Source organism: Pagrus major, chromosome 21 (assembly GCF_040436345.1).
Source record: "Pagrus major chromosome 21, Pma_NU_1.0".
NCBI classification, from domain to species: Eukaryota; Metazoa; Chordata; class Actinopteri; order Spariformes; family Sparidae; genus Pagrus; species Pagrus major.
This window is the reverse complement of record NC_133235.1, coordinates 17,813,419-17,837,059: the sequence shown is the minus strand read 5'-3', so window position 1 is coordinate 17,837,059 and position 23,641 is coordinate 17,813,419. Positions and strand designations below refer to the sequence as shown.

The 23,641-nt window shown below is 40.6% G+C and overlaps 2 protein-coding genes across 2 annotated transcripts; both read left to right on the top strand.

Annotated features, from left to right (window-relative positions):
• Nucleotides 1–5,680: 5,680 nt before the first annotated feature.
• Nucleotides 5,681–9,729, top strand: samd7 (sterile alpha motif domain containing 7). Its single transcript, XM_073492192.1, has 8 exons — nucleotides 5,681–5,783; nucleotides 6,059–6,182; nucleotides 6,717–6,841; nucleotides 6,940–7,021; nucleotides 7,189–7,865; nucleotides 8,744–8,859; nucleotides 8,953–9,063; nucleotides 9,487–9,729. The coding sequence occupies exons 1-8, from the start codon at nucleotides 5,681–5,683 to the stop codon at nucleotides 9,727–9,729; spliced, it is 1,581 nt and encodes a 526-aa protein (XP_073348293.1).
• Nucleotides 9,730–11,716: 1,987 nt separating this feature from the next.
• Nucleotides 11,717–23,521, top strand: sec62 (SEC62 homolog, preprotein translocation factor). Its single transcript, XM_073490765.1, has 8 exons — nucleotides 11,717–11,767; nucleotides 15,596–15,704; nucleotides 16,411–16,516; nucleotides 17,368–17,599; nucleotides 18,204–18,299; nucleotides 18,389–18,449; nucleotides 18,541–18,660; nucleotides 19,332–23,521. Exons 1-8 carry the CDS (start codon nucleotides 11,732–11,734, stop codon nucleotides 19,883–19,885), a joined length of 1,314 nt encoding a protein of 437 aa, XP_073346866.1. The 5' UTR covers nucleotides 11,717–11,731; the 3' UTR covers nucleotides 19,886–23,521.
• The last annotated feature ends 120 nt before the right edge of the window (nucleotides 23,522–23,641 follow it).

The window sequence follows — 23,641 nt, the reverse complement described above, 5'->3', positions numbered from 1 at the left end:
GGTTCGTCTGGCTCCACAGATCCATATTCTTCTCGATAATTGGGAAATAAAAAATAACTGAATTGATTTAAAGTTAAATAATCATAAAAGAAATTAAGGGAGAAACTGCATTGCGGGTACTTAGACTCATGGCCTGGTGTCAACGAACTCTGCCTGAAAACTGAACATCATAACCTTCATGAAGGAGGGATTTTTGCAGGATTAGACTACATTAGTTTTAGCCCGGTACACCTGAGTGTGTGCGTATGTATCTCGTAAACAACACGGCTCGCGCTGACCTCTACGTTGACTCGACTCTCCAGGAGCTCTTGGCTGCCACCCTTCTTATCACGTCTGCTGTTTAACAAAATTACCGCTCAGCCCGCCAATCGTGCGCTCCTTACTGCCCACCATGCATTAAAAAAATACTTCATTCAAAAGAGTGCAGGCCCAGGCTGTAAGCGGTTGGTGAGCACAAACTGTCAGATTAAGAGGTCTGAGAGGATGATCCGTCCAACATTTAGTCGGATTTCTAGCAAATTACCACGAAGCATGTTTGGGTCAAACCCTGTGGCACCCTGGGGAGTACAATACCCCTGACACCCAAACTAGACATGTGAAGAAAAACAAAAACAAGACTGATCTGCTGGATTTTTGCAGTCTACCACCAGCATCATGTAGCTCCTCTGCATGTGGCTGCAGGGCGGATAAAGAGGGGTTGGCCATTTTGCAACTGGAAAAGGAAGCTAAGCATTTAGGTGTCTTAACTGTGGTCTAAAGTGCTAACAAGGGATTAGTGAGGTAAACGTTGAAAGAGGTTTAGCACTCCATGCTTAGGACCAGTGCTGCTTCAGTAATTACACTTCAGTTGCAAGGTGCGGCAAGCAGTTGGATGGGAGATCACAGTGATGTCAGGACAGGGAGGGCTTACTGCAGGAGATAAGGCCATCTAATGGAGATGAAATGAATCGGTATTTAAAAGGTCTTTTTTAGTTAAGGCAGTTAGCTGGCAGCAGATTGCTCTCGGACCAGTTGGCTGGTTAGTGGGAGGCCATTTAGTTGGAAGGGAACGAGGGACAGTGGAGAGACAGGTCCTGTGAGCTCGCCAAGGGTTTTCTTTCTTCATATTTTTGAACTTATTTGGGACAAAACCAGATCCAGGCTGTGTTTACTGCTGCAAACTTGAAGGTAAGTCAATTAAAAACTTCCTCTTTCAACATGACTGATTTGTTAAGGTTGTAATTTGGTTCGTTAGTCACATTTACGCCGCAGTTATTCTTGCAAAAGCACATAATCTACTGAGTTTCACATACGAAGAGTCTGATACCTCAGTTTGTGGTTGCAGTCGCAACTTCAAAATTCATGCACGTTGCTGAATATTTGCAACACGATTGTATAAAAATGCAAAACTCTCAAGTGGTAACTCTCGTCATGCATATTGTAGGCAGTAAAGTGCAGAAAAGGCTGCTGATCCCTCAGTAAGTGATTAATCTAAAGGCCAATGCGATTAGATGAGCAGCCTTGAGATCTGTATAATTAACCTAATAATTAGCCCAGATTCTGTAATAACATGAAAATAATGCTAAAATACATAATGAATCGGCCTGCTGTGATTAGTTGCATCCACATTACGCTTTATATTTCTTTATATTTATTTTGAGTTGACATTATCCTTTTCGTCAGCATCCTTTTTTTGAGCTAACGACACCACAGCTAAATCAATACAACCTGCAACTCTCCACTTATGACACATAAAATCTAATCTGCTCCATGTAACCGACAGAACATACATGGCTTCAGCATGTGTTTGTTGTGTTGAGGGAGGATTAGGGAGGACTAGACAATACTTCTGTCTTGTCTGATATGACCTCCTCAGGGCTCCATCTAAGTCGTCAGCAATTTTTCCCTTTAATTCATTCTTGTAATGAGATTAACCAGGCAACAGCAAATCCAAGGACTCCAATCCTCGGATTTGGCAGCTGGGGTGTGACCCCTGCTCGTTAAGGAAATATGACAAGAGTTTTCCGGGCTCACCCGTAATGACAGTTTCACTCGCAAAAAAAACGCTGAAGCCGCCTGAAAAATTTCCATGTGAGGGTCTGTGGCTGCCAAAGACGTCAGGTGTGAACATGTGTTTACAGCAGTTAAGTCACAGGCGACAACTTCACTTAAGAGACTTAAAAGAAATGCTAATCAAAGAGTTAGCTGTGATTGAACGCGCCTTACGAAGGATTCCTCTGAAGTTCCCTCAATCCGAGCCCCACTTCTCATGTATCACCATTAAAGGTGCACTATTGATTGATTTTTTTTTTAATGACTTATAAAGTGAATAAACAAACTGTATTATTTCACTTTGTTAAGATTTGTTGGACCGTGCCACATTTCTAGCATCAAACAGCGTTCTTGGGATCGTATTTTGTTCTGAGGACATTTCAGAATATTGTAAATAATTACCTTTCCGAGTTTGAATTTCTTTCCCAAAGCTACATAGTGCACCTTTAAGATGCATATGATTTTACATAAATAACAAATACCCGGCATTTTCCCTTGTTGTAAAGCTTTTTAAGAGTCTTGGTAACACTTTATAGTCACCATCATTGATAAAGGGTCGAATTTGAGTTAATTAAACTTTAGTTAATAGTTATTTGACTATTTACAAACAACTAAATTCTTTATAAACTATTTATTAAGCAACTGTTTATGTAAAGTTGCAACTGATGTTTAAAAGACTTTTTTAAAAAGCCAATAAATACTGTGTAGTTCATCTATTAACATTATTTAGATGGCCATTATAAAGTTGCATCTGATGTTAATAAACTTTTACACCTTCTTAATAAATGTTTTATAAAGCATTTCATTGTTTGTTAACAGTGAAATAACTATTAAACTGGCAATAAACAAGTTTTCTTGTTTTCTTTCATTATGAAGTAAATGTTGATCGCACAATGTAATGAAACCATCTGCATTCACACTGGTTCCCTATAAAACTCGATATCACTACTTAATTTGTCAGCCACCGGGCACGTGGTCACCCGGGACGAGGAGGGTTAACTGACGATCCATTTCTATTATAGACTACATGACTGAATAAACTCGTATTTTGTCCTGTGATGTTGTTGTTTGCGACTCTGAGGAAAACTGAAACGATCCAGTTGTCGTCGCAACAGCAGCGTCAACAATAATACCAACTGGAAACGCTAGGGGGGGAAGTTGTCTAAAGTTTGATTACCTATAAATGTACCTTGTATTAATGATGGCTATTATAAAGTGTCACCAACTCTTTTAAAATATTCTGTCCGCTGAATGATAAAACAGATTTTTGAGCAGCTTCTCAAGTTACAAACAAAGATGGAAGCTGGAAATGATGTCTTTCTAACACTATCAGCAAACTTCTTGCACATTAAAGTGAATTGTTTTCAGCGTATCTCTTATATTATTGTGCTTTGTTTATTTCAATGTATGTATATATGATGGTTTTATTATTGGTATGTTGTCTTGTCTTGTCTGTCCTGTTGCACCCTGAGCTCACCCAGCCAAGCTCCAAACAATGTTTGTTGTATTGGCAACACATTAAATAAACTCATTAGTATATGTTAATGTTTGCTTCCAACATGTCAGTGTCAGTATTTGGCTTCAAACACAGTCAGAACTTTAGAAACTGTTTAAAAATCCTTGTTATCATACAACAGGCTGAATATATTTTCATCCATGTAGTTTGAGGAGTCTTTGAGGATTCAGGAAATATCTTCCAATGTGTTTTTTAAAGATCAAAGCATTTTCATATCTGAGGAAACAAGATGCTGTGTGATTGAATGTAATGCTGATACATGAGAGGCACAATCTGGTGCTAACAGCCTGTCACAGATTGTGATGTTTTCAGGGATCAAACATATTGCTTTGTTTACATTTTGCCAAGATTTAATCACCAAGTGTGTAAACTGCTCATCCAATCAAACTGCACTAATCATCCTGAAAAACGAACACATGAAAGTGTGAATCATTAATTCCTACATGAGAGAATGTGAAGGCGACCATATATCACACAAGGCCCAGAGGCTTAGTGCTTAGTGCCCACTTGGGACTTACAGTGACATAAATGTTGAAATACATTTCTTCTCAGTTGCTGATGCTAGCTGCTGTGACATTGGCAGAGAAGTAGGTGGAGGCAGGGTGCATGTGTTCGCGCCACATAGCTCCACATAAACCGATTGCGTCCCCAGATTTATCCCCAAGGTGTTTTTAGGACATCCTGGGAGCTAATGGAGGCTAATAGGCTTAGCACTTAGGGTGTATTGTCCGGGATGCTTACAGGCAAGGTTTGCTGAGGGTAAAACTCTAAACGTGCGGATTACCTCCAACACATCCCTTTAAAGTGCTGTATAGCCAGGACTTAGCTAATAGGATCCTGGGGGGGAGCAGGGGCCTGGGAAGGTGGGGATGGGGGTTGGACGGGCCAGCAGGGCGGTCTGCAGGCAGGTCAGCAGATGCAGCTAGCAGACTGTTGCAGGGCTAATAGGCGGATTACAGCCCTCAGATTAGATGGGCTTCAGAGGGAACTTGAGTGACTGTGGATAATGCACAAGGCCTCGGGGCAAATCTTATGGCAGAATTTGTCTGGGGGAGGGGACGGAAGAAGAAATGTGGACGAGTACATGTGCACAGTTCGCACATGTTCAAGAAAACCGACAAAAACATCCATAAAATACAATTATGATCTATATAAAAGACTCATGCGAGCACTGGAACTGCAATATGAAGAGGTGGATGGTGAAAACTTGAGTAGTGAAGCTTCAGATTCATGTAATCAGAAGCATATTGGTCCTGGATTAGCAGAACTGGATTATTGCGCCGTCGTTTACAGTATCATATTTTGTAATGGGATTTCTGGCGTGTAGAAGGCTAATTGCGAGGTGTCTAAGTCGATTGCGATTGTGTACACAAGCTGTTGCCTCAGCCAAGAACAATGTGGCCATTTGGTGTGTGTATGTGTGTGTGTCTCTCTACATTCGTTACTATACATACGAGGACCAAATATGCCTGCAAGGACAGAGAGATGAGGAAAAATCCTCCAAATACAGGACAATTTCTGCTGTTCTTCATGTTTTAATGGGTTAGGATTTGGATTTAGGTGTTAAATTAAGTTAAGGATTAGGTTTAGGTTACGGTGAGGGTAAAGGGTTAAGGTTGGTTTAAGATGCTTAATACTAAGGTGGAGGTAAGAGTTAGGATCAAAGGTCAGAGAATGAATGAAGTGTCTGTGCGTGTGTGTGCATAGATCCCATATTAAGAGCTTATGTCTGTTCAATATGTTCTGATCTCAGTAAAGATATTTCATTGTCACAGCTCTGGTTTTAAATAAACAAAAAAAAACAATCCTCTCTGCTATCAAACTTAATTTTTGATTGGTAGAATTATATATTGGTATATATGTTGGTATTTTTGGTACATTTTCATACTCTTCTTTTGGGAAAATGACATGGAAGCACAAAGTTCAGTAACTATCAACAGCTCTGTAATGTGTAGAGATTTGCTGCCCTCTAGTGGTGGAAATCAGACATTAGAAAACATCCACATCCACCATCATCAAGTTTATACTTCATAGCAACAAAATGTCATTCAGTATTATAGCAGCATCGTTTTGATTTTACTCTCTTTTTCAACTTCTGCAGGATTCAGGTTGAGGTCAAAGGTCGTGCGTGACATGACCCCACGGGAGCAGCTGAGGAAGATGACAGCGCTGGGAGAGCAGGGGGCTTTGGATGAGAAGCACTGGTACCGTCTGGTCAACGGCATGTCAGCTGGCGGTAAGAAATGAAAACACAGAGGAGACGATGCAGCATAAGGACAGAAAAATAAATCAGGAGTCCGAGACTAATTGAAAAATGTAAATCCTTAAAATAAGAATCTTTTAAATTGTCTGAATTTGAGCTCCAAGCAAGTCAAACCAACTTCCTGACCTTGTGTTCCTCGTATCGATTCTTCCTGCTTCAGTCTCTCAGCTTTCACAGTCAGTGCACGTCTCAGGTATTGTTAGCTTCGGCTCCTCTGTGACCTGTTGGGCTCTTGTCTTCTCCTGCAGAGCTGAGGCAGAGGCAAGAGATGATAATGAGGAACCAGATGGCCATGGCTCCGCAGATCCTCGCCCAGGGGCAGCAGAGGTTGCAGGGGGTCCCGGCTCAGTTCGAACCTCGCTTCATGGAAAGGTCTGTACCTGAATTCACTCTTAAATCTGAAACAGTAGCTCTCTGGTAAAGAGAACCCCTGTGAATCGTCAGGTGAAGAAGACGTGCTCGAGGGCCAAATCTGATGCACTTTTCTGCACGATGTAAAGTTTTTATTGAGACCAAAATATGCAACAACCTTCGTTGGACGTTCAGTTTGGTTAGGTTTAGGAAAACATGTTATGTAACTTCAGCTGAATGTTCATGATGTAACTTTACTTTTTTAGTAAGTTATAATAACTTCAATTCCGCTTCCTCCCTCTACAAACGTGTGGTTCTTTATACTACTTTACCCGACTTCCTCCTTTCCTGCCGGAATAATTACTGCAGCCACTAGAGGTCGCCACATGATTCTGACTAACTTATAAAACTGCTTTTAAAAGGACTTATATTCAGGCGACTGTGCTGCTTTCTGATGAGGACATAATGAAATAATCACTGACAAAACAGCAGTTATTAAAGCAGCCTCTTCATATCATGTTTAGATGACTGATTTTTCATGCACTCTGTCATCAGGGATCTGGTTCCCCCCTCCGAGATGGTACCATCCGATGCCAGACAGATGCACATGGGACCTCACCTTGGTCCACCTCTACCTCCGCATGCCAATGTCCTGCCTGGGAGAGCTTTCCCTGGAGCAGGTGAGCATGCACACTCATGCCTGAAAGAGTTCCCAGCCTGTCTGAAGGAATGTGAATGAGCATTAACAGCCCGTGTCTCTTTTTTTTTTGTCTCTCAGCCGGCTATGGTTTCTTGCCCTCAGAGCCCATCGAAACAGTTGCCCGGCGACAGGAGCTCATTCACAAGCAAAATATAGCCAGGTAGTGTGCAGACGCTCCACCTACGCAGCCATCTGCAACACACTTTGACGAAAAACAGAGACAATTCATGCATTATCAGGCTTTATTCAGTCCCTTCTGCTTCAACAAAGGCACTGTTGCATAAGTATGTCTAATATTTCTCTCTAATATTCGTCTGTCCTGTTCAGAATGGAGATGAATGCCATCCTGCATCAGAAGGAGCTGGAGAACGCCCACCATAAGGGACTCATGGGAATGGATAACCCCATGTCGTACCCTTCCAACCACATGGCGTTCAGAGGTCGTCAGCGCATGCCAGACGGCCACGACGTCTTCGTCCACCGTCCCACCCTGGATGAGCTCCACTCCAACAGCATCCTCATGTCAGCCAGCCCTTACCCACCGATCAGCACGCTGCACAGAGAGAGGGGACGCAGGGCCGGGAGGAGGCCTACGGCTCACAAGAGTGCCGAGAGCCACGTGGCCAACCTAAAGGGCCAGGCTGAGGATAAAAGTGTAGAGCAGAGCCCAGGAGCTACGTCAGGGGAGGAGAAGGAGGTGGAGGCGAAGGGGGACCTGGGGGAGGAGTGTGCCACCGGCAAGACGCACCATCAAGCAAAAATAGACTCTGAGCTCGCCACAGGAAGCAGGAAGAACTACAAAGAGGGGGAGCCGGGCCTGCGTAAAACCTGCGTGAACAGTCAAGATGGCTGCTCAGACGGGGCCAACAGCGGCGCAAATGATAAAGACATATCGAGCCAATGTTCGGCTTTCCAGGAGAAATTCATATATCCCTCTACAGGTGGAGCGCTCACAGGCATGCCTTACATGTTCCCCGTCCCTGGAAATGGTTTCCTTCCACCTGGTGGGTTTAGAAAACAAAAGATCGATTACAATTGACCATATTTACATGGCGGCCATTTTACTTTGACATCACCCTCAGTGTGGGAAGGTTACATTTCTCTTTGGTTTAGTTAGCTGTAAAGAATTAATAGGTTTATTAGCATGCTAACATTAGCTTTGTCAGTTGGTTTAGTTAGCTACTCAACAGTCCACCTGACAGTTATTGGGTGTATTAGCATACTAACATTAGCTATGTCCATTAGCTAACAACAATTAATAGGCGTATTAGCATGCTAACATTAGCTTCGGTAGTTGGTTCACTTAAAAAAAAAATCTCAGCATGGGAGACTTTGATTTCCATTTCATAAGTCGACAAAAATCTGACAAATCATTACTATTTCACCTCTTCCTGATTGTTCAGCATCCAAAAAGACATCAGCCATATTTCAAGGTAAAACAACCCATTTGATAACTCATTAGCTTCTGTTAGACAAAAGCTAACATTAGCATTCAACCACCCCCTCCTAATGAAAGGTTATGTAAGCCAGGGAGTGGTTGAATGCTAAAGTTAGATAATGGGTTCTCAAATATGTTGTTTTACCTTAAAATAAGGTCCAACGTCCCTTCAGATTTTCACTATTCATATTTTTTTCGGTTGCTGATCAATCAAGAAGCAGTGAAATGATAGTTTGTCAGGTTCACTATGTTTATATGACTTGAAAACTGGAACATAGCAGCATAACATTGTGCTAGCATTTAAGCTTCCCACTGTCAGAAGAAAATGGCTGCCATGTGAATACAGTTATTTTAATTTTGTTTTGTTTGTTTGTTTTTTTAAGCAAAATAATTCCATGTGTATGTCAAAGCACTGACAAATGGTGTATGTCACTATGTTTCCAGGTCCACCCAATCTCTTTCTAAATGGTGACGAGGTGTCTGAAGACATAAGGAAGTGGACAGTAAATGATGTTTACAACTTTATCAACAGTATACCCACATGTTCAGAATACGCTCAGGTTGGTTCCTGCTCTCTTCTTTGTCTTGTCTTTGTTCATTTTCCTTCTGTTGTGTCTCTGTTGTGACTAAACTTGCGTGATTTCCCTCTGTAGACATTCAAGGACCACATGATTGATGGGGAGACGCTGCCCCTCCTGTCAGAGGAACATCTACTGGACACACTGGGGCTCAAGCTGGGACCAGCTCTGAAGATCCGCTCACAGGTAGGAAATCTAACTGAGCCCTGAAAATCCACAATTGAGTCGTAAAAGAAAGAAATGTCGAGCTTGACTCTGTGAAGATGGGATGTGTGCTAGTTTTACTTTACTTTTAAATCTCATGGATTCCTGTGCAACACTACGCAATACCTCTTTGATAAATGCAACTTTTGTAAAGCTTCTCATGGGCTTTGTTCATCTTTGATCAGACTAGTCTATGATCTATTATATTTTAGGTCATATCAAGTCAGTTTTATTTCTAGGGTTCAGAAACTACAAATCATCTGCCCTTAGATCCTTTGATTTAGGTAAAGAAAAACTGCACACACTCAAAAACAAACAAACATTGCATTGTGTTCATTATTCCAGATGCAGTTAAATCAGCACTCTTTAGTCTAATAAAGCTCAACTCTCTTTATTCCTCCGCAGGTGTCCAGGCGCTTGGGCAACATGTTGTACATGATGAACCTGCCACTCGCCACCACCGCCACCACCCTGCAGGCCACTCCAGAGAAGCCCGGCGACCGCTCACCAGAGATCGGCTCCCCTGTTAACTGCAACAGCGAGGAGATGATGGTGAGTCCACGAGACCCTGATGTCCTCAAATCCACAGAGCACCTCCACGAGACGGAAAACAACTCCCCTCCGTCTGCCAGCAGTGAGACAGCTTGATCGTCTCTGATCATGTGGACAGATGCAGCCAGGCTCAGTCTGCACCTACAGTACAGCGTTACACTACCTGAACTCCGGCTACCACACTGGTGGATTTGTTTACATTTACTGGATTGAAGATGCTTTTTTACTTTTTGCTACCTGGGAATTTAAAGCACAGGTTCACACTAGGCCCAGGTGTCGGCTAAATGTTTGTATTTTACATATATATTTACAAACTGTATATTTTTAAAAACTGCAGGGTGACTGATGTGATTTTGAGTTATGAGACAATAAGAAGGTCAATTTAAATGTTTCTTTTCTTTCTATTTTATTACAGGCCTTAGTCTCTAAACGTCTGATTGTAGCTTTAAACTTACTTATTTTTTTAAGCTGCTAAGTGTAATTTCTACAGTGGGTCGGCATACAAACCATAGAAATTATTTGGGAATGGTTTTGTAATGGAATAATGAAATATCTGTGTGTTTTGGATTTGGATGTTTGATATTTTTTTTGCATTTGTTGGACTGTAAATAAAGTGTTTTTCTACATAGGAACTTGCAGTGCTGTCTTCATGTAACAGTAATAAATAAATAACTGAAGATCAACAATGACATATTTTGAAAAAAAAAAAGCACTAAAAACTGGCAAAACATATGACCTGCATCTGTAGCTCCCTTTTAAGGTGTTTAGAGTGAAAAAATCAATTTGCTGAATAAATGTACTGTTTGAAATATAAGCCTCTTTAAATGCATTATTCTGTTTTCAATGGGGTCCTAACAAGAGAAATTGTAAACAGAAACAAAGCATCTTTTTCATTTTATAATCTCAAGTTGTATATCAGACAACATAAATGGCAATACTGTTATATCTGTCATTGGCCAATATTGGCAGATAACAGATATATTGGTCGGGTCTAGTTTTTTTTTAACTTGTTTCGTGAATTAAAGAAAGAAAGAGACCTAAATTAAAATACCACAATGAAGGAATTACAAGTAAAAGGCATAGATTAAAAAAATGTTCTTGAATAAAAGTACAAAGTATTGTTATATATATTACTGAATTATAATTATTGATGCATTCATGTGTACATCACATCACTTATACATAATAATACATAAGAAATTATTTGTTGACTTTACATATGATGTATCATTAAATTTAATGGAGTAAAATGTACAATATTTACCTCTGAAATTTAGTTGAATATTAGCAGTGATGGAATGTAACATGTAAGTACATGTACTCAAGTACAATTTTGACGTATTTGAACTTAACGTGAGTATTTCCATTTTCTGCTACTTTACTTCCACTCCACTACATTATTGAGGCAGATATTGTACATTTTACTCCAGTACATTTAATTGATTACTTTAGTTTCTAGTTACTTTGCCGAGTACATGATGCATCAGAGCCAAAGTAGTGCTTTTTTAAAATTAAATTATTTATCAGCAACCAGATAAAAACAAAAAAAAACACAAAAACACTGTTTCTGATAATCAGAAAAATGCTGAATATCAGATCTGATAATTTGTCGACCCATAGTATACAGTAAGTATAGTATACAGTTCATAGAAACAGCATAAATAGTTCTGTGGCTTAAGTAGCCTATATTTATTACCAGAAAATTACTCACTTTTACTCAAGTACTATTCATATGGATGCCTTTTACTTTTACCAAAGTAATACATTAACAAAATACCTTTACTTTTACTCAAATATGAATTTTGGGTACTTTTTACAACACTGAATATTAATATGTCAAGTTGGCCTAATAGAATATATAAATACTCAAGTAAAGTACAATCCTACTTACTACAAGATTAGATTGAGCAGTGTTGTGATGCACAGTATATGAATAAAGAGTGATTATTCTGATAAATGAAACCCTGAGTCGAGTTTGTTGGGTTAGTTTTTATCACTTATGAATGAAATTCCCGTTGTGTCCTACCGTTACTCTGTTAGTCTCGCGATACTACGGGCCCTATGCGCGTGCACGCCGGAGGAGCTGAGTTGGAGGATCATGGCGGAGCGCAGGAGGCACAAGAAACGGATCCAGGTAACATCACTTAATTCACAAAAATGACTGCCTGTGCGAGTCGGAGCACAACGAATAAACGTCGGTCTCTGATTCACGACCTGTTGCAGGACGTTTGTTCGTGGCAGCATCCTCGTGAGGAGCCGTTAACAAGCGACATATGAAGCCATATGATGGCTAACGGTAGCTAGCATTAGCGGGCTAGCGAAAACAAATGTTAGTGTTTGTATTTTGATAAGACGTTTCCGAGCCGGTTACACAGCCCGCTTGTAACATTCACACACTGGTCTACACATCAAATCTGTGTTGTAACTGTCGGCCAGTGAGCTGTCTCTCCAGTCGGGCGTTTTTAATTGTGATTGAGCTGGCTTTAAACGTTTGCTGGCTAAGCTGCGTCAGCTCTAACCAGGCGTGTTTACATAACGTGGGGCAACCTGCGGGAATTTTAATTAATGAGTCAACACAGGGCATCATCATGTTGCTTACTGTGTATGGAGCAGCAAGGTAGTGTGACTCCGGGACCGCTGTAAAGACTGGATCAGGGATTTTACTAAAGCAACAGTTTGTAGAGTGGCTACAGGTTCAGACAACTTAAACATCACCACAAGACAGAATAATCAGTCTGGTCGTCTGAGCTTTCAATCCCAGGCTTCTCCCTAAAACGGTACACTATTCTGATCTGTTTGTATGAACGTAGACAGACACTGGTAGTGTAATGTGATTACTTCTAAATCACCTGGAAAGAACAGAGGAAGAAGTCTAGAGAAGGCTCCCATTCCAGATGTTCAGTGGTGCATAGGCACAAAGTCCAGAATAGAAAAACTCTAACTGGAATCAGTTTGATTCAGTGTGATTGTTTTCATTCAGACAGGAGCTGTGTCCTCTAGGGGTAGACCGACTATCAGTCTGTCCAATATTCAGCAGCTTTATGATTATCGGTATCTGTGGTTTTTGTGTCTCATTGACGATAAAATAAAATAAAAAGATTAAAATGTAGTACTTTGGCTCTGATTCAGCATCATCTGTCTGTTAGTGGTCACAGTGTCCACAACACTATCTGGTGTTATGACTAATAGCCAATCAGCACTGAATAATCTGAATTTGCGTGCTAAAGTAATCAAATAAATGAAGTGGAGTGAAAGTATAATGTAGCAGAAGATGGAAATACCAAAGCAAAGTACTTCAAAATTGTACACAAGTACAGCACTTCAGTAAATTGCTGTTTGTTACATTCCCTCACTGGTTATTCTCGACTTTGAGGCTAAGATCTTTATTTTCCTAAGTTTGTTGTGTGATGAAACTGGAAAGGGGAAAAATTATAGAATACTCAAAAAATAGTATATGTAGAAATAATACAGATATTTGAAATGTAGGAAATGGCAGGGAAGCTCACAGCTGGATAAAACTACTAAACTTTGTGCCATTTTTGTGTAGTTGGCAGTGGCGATGTATAATTCCCTGTAAGCACATACTAATTATAAAACAAATACAGAACATACTGTATACTGTTAGTATGTAGAATGGATTTGGGACACAGAAAAAGTGTCCTACAGAGCAGTGGGATAAGCTAAGCTGAACCTTTCACTCCATGTGTTGTAACTGTAGAATGACAATGTTGAATTTGCCTACTGCAGGGCCTCAGGCCACCATTATAAAATAGTTCTTTTGTATGTGTAAGTGCAGCTGTGTCACAACATATACCATTGAGTGAACCCTGACGAAAGAGGCCTGTTTATTACAGCATCATCGCTCTGCTTGCAATAATTATCTCCTTTTTTGGTCACAATTGTCTTTCTTTTTTCATTCTCCTTTGATTGTGGTCTGCCTGACAGCATTTGATGGTTTTATAACAAAGAATGTTACTCGGTAGCCAGTTATGTACATACGCATATCGGAAACTTATGCAAGCTAATAAAACAACCCAGCAATAAAAAATGTCAGTTTGTGTTGACACAGTTTTAGAAATGTTTCTATCAATGTAGACTAAATATTAGCCTCTGCTGCCTTACACCGGTTAGTGTGACACATTATAATTCAACAGCGCCGCAATTACAGCCTCCAAAATGGCCAAACAGTTGAATCAGCAGCTTTAGCAAAAACTGGACATTGTAACATTCATGTAGGGAGGATTAATTCTTGCATTAGGCTGCATTAGTTTGAGCTAGATGTACCTAATAGCCTGGTACCTGACTGACTGTAGTTCTCTTGCCTGTTCGAGTACAGTTGCATAATGACACGTACTGTTATCTCATTTATGAGCACAGCACAACCAAAAGAGGCAGGTCTGTTAAAACATCACCACTTCACATTACACACAGGTCCTCTGTGATCGTGCCTTATATCACAGCGTTTGAGGTTTCACATGAGTTTGCAGCCAAGACTATTACACTTGGTTGCCAGATACTTGGCACACCTAAATACTGTAAGTAATGCTCGCTAATTCAACAGGCCTGCAGTAATTAAATCCTGCCTTCATGAAGGTGATGAGGTTCAATTTTGTTGAAACATTACCACAAACTACACAGCTTTAAAAATGACCATAAAGTTGGTTCACCACCTTTAAAAGACAGGTTCAACTTCAACTTTCATGGAAATCAGATTTTTTTGCATTACTTTGAGGTGGCTATTCTCAGTAATTCACACATCTACTGTAGGTGTAGGTCTCTGCATGTTACAGTAAGTTGCACAACAACGCACACTGTTATCTCCTTTATGTGTGGACCACAACGAAAGAGGACGTTATAGATTGTACTTAATTGCAGTCAGGGGTTGAAATGAATCGCATATCAAGCCAGAACTGTTTCTTGGATATACATTTTAAAGGACTGGTACTTTGGTCTTGGTGTGGAGAACAATCATTCTTCACATACTGTGCATATGCTTCATAGGCACACAGTTAGATCACAGTAGCTAATCCTCACGTGTTCCTGCCAGGTAGATCTTATAGATGGAAACAGGGGGCTTTCCATGCAGGTCTCATGTAACTGAGCTGTGTGACTACCTGTGATACCTGCTTCCTTAAACAAAGGCTTGTTTGATGGCCTCGTCTTCCTCATGTTGCTGCTCGGAGCCAGCTGGACTGGATAAAGCAGCGCTCTCTGTGCTGATACACTCATTCTCTCTGTGTTGGCATGTGACTTAGTGCTGCTGGCAGAAAGTGCAGATGTTCTGAGAAGGCAGGAAGAAGATGTGGCCGCTTTCTGTTTTCACTATACATGAACATGTACAGTATATGAAACTGGGTTTGCAAAGTAGACAGAAAGTGTAGCTTTCTTCAGAGATGGAGACACTTTTTACAGTTTGGAGGCTTTTCAACATTATTTAAACCATTTTTGGTTTGCTATTGAAACTATTTTAAATGAGTCCCCACTTCCTACCCACCACACCTGTTCTGACATTAAAAGGACTGACCTCAATAGAAGACACACTTCTGTGGTGTAAAGCAGTGCAGAATTTACTTCTACACATGATACTGATGAATGTAATGTGTTAACTCTTGTAATACATAGATGCACTATTTTTTTCTTATTTGTGTTGACTCATATCGGATGTGTTTGCTCGGATTAATTCATAGTAAAACATTGATTCTGGACATGAAAACTAGACTTTGAGCTGATTGCTTAGTCATACACTCCTGCTAATTTGTCATTTGTCATACAAATGTTTCATTTAGTATGGGTTGGTAAAACTTGAATTTGCAACATAACATAATTTAGCGAGTAAGAGAGCTTTAATGTTTAATGTTTAATTGTTAATTATCTGTCCCATGATTTGACCAGCCCTGAGGACTGACTGTGATGTTGTTTTCGTATGCATGTTTTTATCTGTGTGTTTGTCTGTGCTTTGCAGGAGGTGAGCGAGCCCACCAAGGAGGAGAAGGCGGTGGCCAAGTACCTCAGATTCAATTGCCCCACCAAGTCCACGAACATGATGGGACACCGAGTCGACTACTTTATTGGTTAGTGCTCAGCTGTGGGATGTGAGGCAACAGACAAAACACACAGGAATGAGACAGTGGGTGTGAGTCAGGAGATTGCTGTCGAACCCTGCCCTCTGTTTGTTTTTGAAGCCACAGACAGTTTACTGTGTCTACCGAACATTTAATCTTGTCACCGTCAATGAAAATGTCTTCTCTGTTGCCAATTAGTAGCTTTTGGGCAAAGAGTTGCTCAAGTTGTCATGTTCTTTGACAAACTTTTCCACTTCATTCCTGTTTGCAGACCTGATTCTCCCACTCAGTGTTTATATTTGTCTTGTTCTGTGGCATGCTGGAATTCATTTGTCAGTTTTGGGAAATGCTGTTTGCTCAGTAGTTGTGGGTAGAATAGGGTATGACTGCTGAAGCCAGTTATTCCTCCAATTACCATCACATGACCTTACAATTGCTGGCCTCTGCTGTGGACAGTAATATGTCAGCACCCGAATGCAACCTGTAGCCATGATTCAAGGTTAATTTCTGTCCGTTGTTGACAAATAAAGGGATGAGTTGACATTGTTCAGCAGCTACGATCAGTTTTTACAACTGAAATGTACCAAATGACAAAGTGAAACAAATTTTCAGCTGCCTCACATCTCATAAAAGCTGTAAGAACACTGTTTACCAGGACAATGACTGCAGTAATACTTTGTTACTGTGTTTTTTAACATTTGTGCCCTATATTTAGCCTCCAAGGCAGTGGACTGTCTGCTGGACTCCAAGTGGGCCAAGGCTAAGAAGGGAGAGGAGGCACTGTTCACCACCAGAGAGTCTGTGGTGGATTACTGCAACAGGTCAGCTGCGTAACACACTCCTGCACATCTGATACTGTAGATCAATAAACATTCGTCATATGCAGGATTTTAATCCTAAAGCAAGGAAGCCTGCAATGTGGTAACTGGTGTGTGGGGCTGAATTAACGATTATTTTAATGTACTGATTATTTTCTTGTTTTGTCAATTCATTGTTTGGTCTATAAACGGAAAACTGTCCACAATCTCCCATAATTTGGGCACATTGAAGTTGCTTCTTCTAAAATAGAAATGTCACAGTATAGAGAGATCTTTCGAACTTCATTTCAGACTGGCAGAGGACCCAGATTATAAGAAAATGTAGAGAAAAGATGATAACAAATAAGAGTAGGTAAGAATAAAATATATGACATAAAAAATAAAATGACTAGAAAATAAATCCATCTCATAAAACCATCACATATACACGTTTGAGAAGTTGAAACTAATGAGTTTTTGGCATATTTGCTTAAAAATGACTTGATTAATCTACAGCTCAGCTTGAAGGCCATAAAACTGAAATTTGAATACAAGTGTGTTCAGTAACTGATGAATCTTGGAAAAGCATTTGACAATAAAATCCATCCTCTGATTGATAAATAATTATTTTTTTTCTGTTTCCTTTACTCCTCCATGACAGTAAACTGATCTTTGGGTTGTGGACAAGACATTTGAGGACTTGAGAGCATTTTTCACCATTTTGTGACATTATATTGACCAAACAAATGATGAGAAAATTGACAGATTAATCGACAATGAAAATATTCTTTATCTGCAGCTCTACTTCTGAGTGACACTGATGGAGATTAATTTTTCAACAGTAATGATTAATCGTTCTCCTCCTTCCTTTGTAGACTCCTAAAGAAGCAATTCTTCCACCGGGCTCTCAAAGTGATGAAGAAAAAACCAGAGAAAGACACCAAGAAAGAGAAGGAGAAGGAAAAGGAGAAGGAAAAGGAGAAAGAGAAAGAGAAGGAGAAGGAGAAAGCGAAGGGAGACAGCAGCAAAGAGGAGGAGAAAAAAGGGAAGAAGGAGAAAGAGAAGAAGAAAGAGTTGGAGGCTGCTGAAACCAAGAAAGAGAAGAGCGTACGTAACCCAACGCTATTGTCCTCTCTGATGACAAAAGACCCTAGATTGTTTTATCACTGTGGGAGCTTTTATTTTTTGATCTGTCTTGTAAAAATTCTGACCTACAAATTTACAAGTAAGCTTGAAAACATATTTGTTGGATCAGCCTTTAAGTGGGTCATCAGTGTTGCACACGTCACAGACTGATTTCAGCTTCATGTGTTTGTTTTATGACCTGTGAGAGTCGCCTTGACTCTGCTGATCTGATCGGCCTTCTAACCTGACAGTAAAAGTTCTGTTATTGACTCTGCTGCTCCAGTTTAAAGGGCAGAGTTACAGATCTCCAGGAGTTATGGAAAGTCTTTGTGCTCAGCTAAGTTAGCCGATTGTAGCTTCATATTTAGCACACAGACATCAGACTGACATCAATCTTCTCTGCTGCATCCTGGCAAGAAACCAAAGAAGTGTTTTTCTCAAATTTTCAAACTTTTGTTTTATTGTGAAACCCCACAGTAAGCGTCCATGGTCTGTCTCTTTAACCAATATGTAGGTCACACTGTACACTGTAAAATGTGATTTGTAAGCACAGGTTTTATATTAAAATGTTGTTTGTTTTGGTTAGGATGACAGTCCTGGAACCCCCAAGAAGAAGAAGGAGGTGAAGAAGAAGTTTAAGCTGGAGCCTCACGAGGATCAGCTGTTTCTTGATGGAAATGAGGTGAGCGTGCAACCATAATGTAATGTGGGAGAAGTATTTGCGACCCTTACAGACATAAAAACCCTAAATGTGTCTTTTTTTCTCTTTAGGTGTATGTTTGGATTTACGATCCCGTCCATTTCAAGACCTTCGCCATGGGGCTGATACTTGGTGAGTCAATAGAGGGTTGTCTGTAACTGGTTGCAGCTGATTTTAATTTTCTGTACTCACACAATCTGCGTGTGTGTGTTCTGTCTTTCAGTCATCGCAGTGATCGCAGCAACGCTGTTCCCGCTGTGGCCGGCAGAAATGCGTGTAGGAGTTTACTATCTAAGTGTCGCAGCAGGCTGCTTTGTGGCCAGTATATTGCTACTTGCTGTTGGTAAGTACTTCATTAAAAAGACCACACTGGTACCTGTAAAAATACTTAGAAGTTCCCACAAGGCATCTGTTGCCATTCAATTTAATAGAATAAAGCCCACCAGAAATATTTATTACTAATCAAAGCATAATTAAAACATGCCAGAGTAGAGAGAGGCCTCTGCTATGGCATGGTAGAGAGAGGAGTCTTGCCACAAACACAGTCATGTTGCTGTACTGGGTTGTTCATGCATTTCAGAATAAAAAGCAGTCCAGTACAACTTCACCACTCACTTGAATGATAACATAAAGTTAAGTTATACGTCTCTGATGCTCTGAATCAAAGCCATTAATGTCTTGTGGAGGTAGAATTTCAGGCTGAGCTGTCATATTTGATTTTAATGTACAAAGACAATTGTCAAGCCAATGTGGCAACATGAAGTGTATTATGAGGGCTGCACGATATGGTAGAAAATTAATATTGCAATTATTTTGACAGGTCTTATGATTGTGATATGATTCACTTTTAGTGGGAATGATGATTTTTCGATTAAAGTTTTCATTTTTCACTGAAACCGATACTCCACTTTTGGGGCTGATATCAATGTTACGAATTAAAAAATTCTGATAATGATACATTGGTCGATATTTACACATTATATTTATCCCACTGATTGTTGCGTCTCTCCTCAGCCCGCTGCATCCTCTTCCTCATCATCTGGCTGGTGACGGGCGGGCGGCACCACTTCTGGTTCCTCCCCAATCTGACGGCAGACGTCGGCTTCATCGACTCGTTCAGGCCGCTCTACACTCACGAGTACAAAGGACCACGAACCAGCAGCAAGAAGGGCTCGGACAAGACGGACGACAAGGACAGCGGCTCCTCCAGCAAGGCTCAGAAGTCGGACAGCGACGAGAAGTCAGACAGCGAGAAGAAGGACGGCGACGAGGAGGATGAGGAAGAAGAGGAGGAGAGCAAAGAGGCGGCGCCAGAGGAGAGTAAAGAAGCAGAGGGGGAAGGGACGGATCGACACTCGGACACAGACAGCGACCGCCGGGAGGACGAAGGCTCGCAGCACAGCAACGGGAACGACTTCGAGATGATCACCAGGGAGGAGCTGGAGCAGCACACGGAAGAGGAAGAGGAAGAGGAAGAGGAGGAGGAGGAAGACGAGGACGAGGAGACGCAAGAAGAGAGGAAAGAAGGGGGTGGGAGTGAGACTAAACCCCAGACTGCTGAAACATAAACTCTTTACAATCCCATCACTCTCTACTTCTCTCTCTCTGTCCTTCCCTCCCTTTCTCCTGTGATCCCAGGACCTGCTCGTCCGGCCTCTCGGAGCCCGCCGAGGCCGAGGAGAGTCTCCATCTCTTGTCGTTGAGATCTTCCACTAAACAGTACCGATAGACCAGTACCGGGATAGACACGGCGGTGAAAAGCAAACGGCTACGACAATGTACGGGGAAATCAAATCGTTAAAAAAGAAGAAGCCTTATGGTGGATCTGATTCCACCCACCCAAATGTTATTTATGTTCGAATGAAAACCTGCCTGAGGAAGTCGTCAACTAAAATTCAGCCCTGATGGAGGGTTTTCATTTCTTTCTTATGTCATGAAGTAGCTTTTTCAACTCAGAATGTTTTATTTATGTCCCCAATCTTTGGTTACATTTGGATGTGATATCCGTGAGGTCAGATCCTTATCTTAGATACAGATGACGGAGAAGAGCTGTAATGCTAAAGCAACCTGTAAGAGAAGACGTGCCGCTTTCTTTACCCCCCCCCCCCCCCCCCCCCCCCCCCCCCTATTTTTTTTAGCTCCATGTTGTGGGTACAATCACAGAAAGCCCTGGTTCTTTCACCTGTTTTTGGTTGTTTTGGTGAGATGTCAGGAGTCTGACAGCTCTCTCAGGCAGCCATTAAAGCAAAGTGACCAGCTTTGAAACCTGAATGAAGCCAGATGGACCAAATCCTGTAGTTTACGCCCAGGAACCTAAAAAAACGACCATATTGAAGATGGATGGAGAACAGAGTAGAACGGCTCTTTGAGGTACTTGCCATTCTCAGTTTTTTTATTTTTACAGTCTGAAGTACTTCTAGTTCATGTTTAATGTGGGACTCATCTTTAAGAGTAAATGTGAGCAACTGGGACACAGCTGGCGTACTTAATTTTCTTTTTTAAAAAAAGATCACAGCATTTGTTGTACAACTAAACCTAGAAGATGTTCACTGATTACAAACAGAACCAGACATAAAGTTAAGCGAACTCTAGTGCCAAACACATCTGATAATAACGATGTTCTGCATGCTGATTTAATGTGGAGAGCGAGAGCGAGGGGTACGTTTTGTTAATTCGTTCATTTTTGTAACTGCGGTGTCAAACTCCACAAACCTTTCACATCTTTGGAACAGAATAAGGATTAAAGGATAAATTCACCCAAAAATGAAAATTCAGTCATTGTCCACTTGCCCCCATGTTGATGGAAAGTCAGGTGAAGTTTTGTAGTCCATAAAACATTTCTAGAGCTTTACAGCAAAACTGTGTGTCAGCGTTCTTTTAAACAACCTAAAAAAATAAATAAAATTGCTCCATACAGCTCATCCAACATAATCCAAGTCTCTGGAAGTCCCAAGATCCCAAACTGTTTTGACTTTATTTAGACCCTTAACGCACAGTCGAGCTCCTGCTACCACTTAAGATGGGATGTGTGCTAACATGCTTAGCAACTACAGTGAAGATTTTGGCTTCAAAAGGTGAAAGTAACTTGTTTTCAAATCCGCTTTGGATCTCGAGTCTTCTAGAGACTTTCACACTAGAAAAAAAAGCTCCGACACTCGCACACATCTGGCTTTTGTCCTCAATGTGAATGTGTATAATTGGCATTTAGCAGCTCTGGCTTCAGTCAGCTGCGATGAAAACACAACACTCTATTTTTGCCCCGTGTCAGGCGCAATGATATGACGTGTTCAAGTTAAGGCTTGTCGATACTTTTAAATCCGTCTCTGTTCAAGCAGCAGTTGAACATCGTTCAGTCGACGCCAAGTTTGAAAGAGAGACTGAAGTTAAAGATATTAAAAAAGTGACATTGTAACCTAAACAGAGATGTGGAAAGGAGCAAGATGTCTCACTCCTTGAAACTCCTGTTATCAGCACCGGAAAAAATGATGTGTCTAATTCAGAATGCTATTTATTATGACTTTTTTTTTTTTTACAAGTTTAACATCTTCTGGATGTATACCTGATTAAGTACATGATCTGTGGCTTTCTACGGTTCACTGCCTTTCTGGCGTGTATGTGACGACGAGTGTGACACAAGGAGAAAAAAACAGAAAGGCAATCTCGTCTCCTGGATATGTGAAAAAGTCGAATGCCTATTCTTAGCTGGTTTACGCGGGTTTAAAAAAACCTACATATGCGCGCTAATTTTGGTGTAAAAGTGGCATTGAATTATGCCGGACGAGCTGTATGGAGCCATTTTATGTTTTTTCCGGTTGTTTTTTACGCTTTAAAACAAGTCCCCATCTCCTTCAGTTGTTCAGGAGAATGCGGCAACACTGTTTTGCTGTGAAGCTCCAGAAATGTTTTGTGAACTATGAAACTTCAGCCCACTTTCCATCAGAATGGGGATGAGCAGATAATCACTACCTTTCCATTTTTGGGTGAACTTATCCTTTAAGAAAAAGCACAGCACGGGGTTGTTAGTGTGTAGCTAAGCAAAGATTTTTGGTCTCAATGAAACCATTTAAAAGGTGTTCGCACTAGACTCCCATCCAGATCAGTCTCACACAAGCCGTCATGTGTGAACCAGGCGACAGTTTAATTTCCAGTTGAAGCCCAGTAACTGGCGGCCGAGGTCCAAGCTGTTCCTTCACGTTAACTTCTGGCTAGAAATGTCTTAGACGCTCTTTTTAGTCATAGCGAGGATTATATTTAAAAAAAAAATAGAAATGTATCATTTATATATGGATTCTATTGATATATCAAATATATACTTACAGTCTAAAACTATCAAACAGCTTCTTTTTCCTCCCTTACTTTCTTTTGCATTAGGAGGTTTAATTTTTTTGTTCGCAGTGTTTGTCATGCTCTTTTTTTTACTTGTTATTTAAGGTGACATCTGGGGTTAGAAAACAGTGGGAATTTATTAGATATCAGCATTTTTCTGTATTTTATTTTAACATTGGATGTGTGATCTGGTTGGTTGTGCGCTGCCAAGTCTGTTTCTCACTTAAAAAAGGTCAGTCATTAACCAGAGCTAAACCAGTGGCTTGTTGTAACACTGACGGTTCTTACTCAATCTGATATTTCACACAGCTTTCTGTACAGTTGTCCTTTTTTTTTGTCTAAAAATGAACTCATCTAGATTGTATTTAGTAGTTTGTTCTCTGTAATCCCACTGAGCTTTGTAGCTCTCACAAACCACCTTGTTGTTGCTCTTGTTTCCTTTCCAATATCTCTGTTTTTTGTTTGTTTTTTTCTTCCCCAAACGGGCAAAGTGCATCTCTGTGTCCTGAGTTGCCAGTTGCTGTACTCTGAATATTGGCCATATACTATTTCACTAAAGAGAAAAAAAAGAAAAGATAATTCTCCCAGTTGTTCTTGACTCTTGCACAGTATCGGTCTGTTGTATATTGTAGTATTACTCTCTATGCTGCTGCTTCTCATCGCACATTTCTGGGGGAAATAAAAAGTGAAATTGTAAAACATCCATGTTTTATCTCTGGTCAAAAAAACGTGTCTTTTGATCACCTAGTTGTCCACATTTGGATCAGTGTCATTCTGAAGACTGTCTCATGCAATATTGGAGTATAATTTAATAAAACTGGATGTCTGGAAATATATCTGTATCTTATCATTGCAATAAAAATATAGAAAGCACACAAGTACTGTCATATTTTCCTGTGATGTATCTTTTCTTTTTTTCTTTGTGCCTGGTGGGGACAAAATGCAGCACAGCCCTCAATTATATAGTTAAATTAAATTCTGTATAATGTAAAAGATTG

Bases quoted from the DNA above. Each gene is read 5' to 3' on its own strand.
- samd7 (XM_073492192.1), top strand. From the start codon at position 5,681: ATGACCCCACGGGAGCAGCTGAGGAAGATGACAGCGCTGGGAGAGCAG. The intron at 5,784-6,058 runs GTAAGAAATGAA...CTTCTCCTGCAG, and splicing joins CAACGGCATGTCAGCTGGCG to AGCTGAGGCAGAGGCAAGAG. The intron at 9,064-9,486 runs GTAGGAAATCTA...ATTCCTCCGCAG, and splicing joins CTCTGAAGATCCGCTCACAG to GTGTCCAGGCGCTTGGGCAA.
- sec62 (XM_073490765.1), top strand. From the start codon at position 11,732: ATGGCGGAGCGCAGGAGGCACAAGAAACGGATCCAG. The intron at 17,600-18,203 runs GTACGTAACCCA...TGTTTTGGTTAG, and splicing joins AAACCAAGAAAGAGAAGAGC to GATGACAGTCCTGGAACCCC. The intron at 18,300-18,388 runs GTGAGCGTGCAA...TTTTCTCTTTAG, and splicing joins TGTTTCTTGATGGAAATGAG to GTGTATGTTTGGATTTACGA.